This window comes from Nestor notabilis, unplaced genomic scaffold, assembly GCF_000696875.1.
Source record: "Nestor notabilis isolate BGI_N333 unplaced genomic scaffold, ASM69687v1 scaffold4596, whole genome shotgun sequence".
Lineage (NCBI taxonomy): Eukaryota > Metazoa > Chordata > Aves > Psittaciformes > Psittacidae > Nestor > Nestor notabilis.
Window position 1 is genome coordinate 158,157 of NW_009933220.1, and position 2,223 is coordinate 160,379.

General features: G+C 36.5%; 1 protein-coding gene across 1 annotated transcript in view; it reads right to left on the reverse strand.

Annotated features, from left to right (window-relative positions):
• The window catches only part of PVRL3 (poliovirus receptor-related 3), a gene marked incomplete at its 5' end in the record, with an annotated part of 40,361 nt that overhangs the window by 32,228 nt on the left and 5,910 nt on the right, over nt 1-2,223 (reverse strand). The window contains 1 exon segment of the mRNA XM_010016766.1: nt 1-183. This exon segment is cut by the window's left edge and continues 11 nt beyond it. Coding sequence (XP_010015068.1) covers nt 1-183 — 183 coding nt within the window.

The window sequence follows — 2,223 nt, forward strand, 5'->3', positions numbered from 1 at the left end:
TTACAACTGTCACCGTTTCATTTGGAAACAAAGTAGAGCTGGATTCCATTTCACCAAGACCTCCTTCCCAGTCAATCTCTGCTGCAGGCTTTCCAGTGGCTGCTGTACAAGTGGCTGCTACTGTCCTATTTGCACCATCTACTAGAGGGTTTGGTCCTTTTGTTAAGCTTACAACAGGTTCAACTAGGGAGTAGAAAAACAGTAAATTTAAGCAAGACTCTACATCTTTTAAAATGTTGCTATGCAAAGAGTTAGATAAATCTAAGCCATTTGCAAAAGCCCACGCTAATCAGATATCCTAGAAATAAGATCATGTCAGATATCAGAGATAACTCTACAAAGCTTTGGCCTGCTGATACGGTTCATCTTTTTCCACAATGAAAGTTTCATGTTGCTCATTCACGACAGTTAATGCACTGACAGGGAGTTCCAACATGGTTAGGTTCAAAATGCCAGCAAGAGTGCTTTGGTTGTAGCGTCTGATGACAGCTTAAGATATATCATGAATATATCATCATTAAAAAATAAAAAAATAAAAGCTTAGATTCTGCTGCAATTTCGAGCATTACACTTTAAGTATTAATCTCTACTATCAGTTTGGGTCATTTCAAAGCTAAACACTGAATTAAGCAACACCTGACATTAAGAATTTAAGCTTCTGATGATCAGTACAACAACATAAATTGGTTCCATGCTGAAAAGGACATTTAAGTATTATACGTACACATATATAAAAAAGTATATGTACACATATATAAAATCAAATACATGCAAATAAATACACAGATCAGACACAAATCATAAAATTTGTATGGTTTTGATATACATATAAGTTTTTTCTATATATAAATATAGTCCTGTCTATATATATATATTCTTGTAAATGAATCCCTAGAGAAACAAAAAATTTGAACTTAACACTATATCCAAGACTCAAGAGAAGGATCTGACCCCCTGGTAAACCCATTGCTCACCCCAAAATTCTGGGGGCTTAGAGAACACAATTCCTTCTAAAAGGAAGTTGGATTCCTGATGTACAAATCTGCTGTTGAGGGCCATAGAATGAAAAGTTTTTTAGATAAAAAGATTCCTCCTTAAATAAGAAATCTGTTTCAGCCCTATACAAGCCATCCACAGTTGCAGCCTAAATCAGAAATACCCTGTGGTGCTCCAGATACAAACCAAGGATGGCCCATTTCTATAATCAGTATTAGAAGTATTACATGTTCCCCAGTAGCGTACGATCCTATTACATAATCCTCGTCTTTTGATCTAAGAAGGTTGACTCCTCTGAAGTGAAATCGTCACTACATACCATAATGCTTCACAGTTCACCTCAATGGACCAGCCCCCACTAATTACAAATCAGACAACTCTTGCAACTTCTGTGGCTTTCTGTATCATACAATGAGAAGTTTAGTTCATAGATTTTTTTTTTTCCAAGAAGCTGAAATCTTCAAATGGATTAGAGTTCACAATACCTGGGAACGTACTTCAACTACCTATACTTTCAAGAGGTAACTGGGTAACAAATTCTCAGCTTGAATGAATTCAGTGCCAGAAACAGTTTTTGGATGCTTTCCGCTCAGTCTCTGAACGTTGCTCGTGTCTGAAGAAGGTTGTTTATTATTTGCTCACTGAAAGGAAAGGCAACTGCTAAATGGATAACCTCATGAAAATAAGTGTTTTCTGTTCTATGCTTAGAAGCATTGAAAGAATATACCTCATTACCAAACTGAAGGCTGGTTGGGCAGATACTGAGTGTGGATTTTTAAGTGACCTTACGGTAAATAAACCAAGAGCAGGGTTTTTCTACAAAGTTCTACATTTACTCTTCTAGACCTGAAACATCTCTAACAGAGCTTCTTTCAAAATTTTATTCCCTGCTAGCAACAACTAAACCTTTCTGCAATAAGCTTCAATATTTAATCTGACATACATATGAAGTATTCTATCAATTGAAAAAAAGCCTTTAAAACCCAGTGTGGAGAACTTGATATTATATAGCTTTGTAATTTGACCCACAATTTGTTTTCCCTCATTTAACATAAACATTCCTGCCTTGCTCCCCCCAAATCACTAGTAACCTTTTCAATAGCTTCTGCAGTATTACAAGATGCAGAAGCACCTAAATTTATATTGTCTTACAAGCATAAAGATGCAAATTTTTGATGTCTCTCTCTCCCCTCCCTGCCCCCCCCCCCCCCAACACCACTATACCAG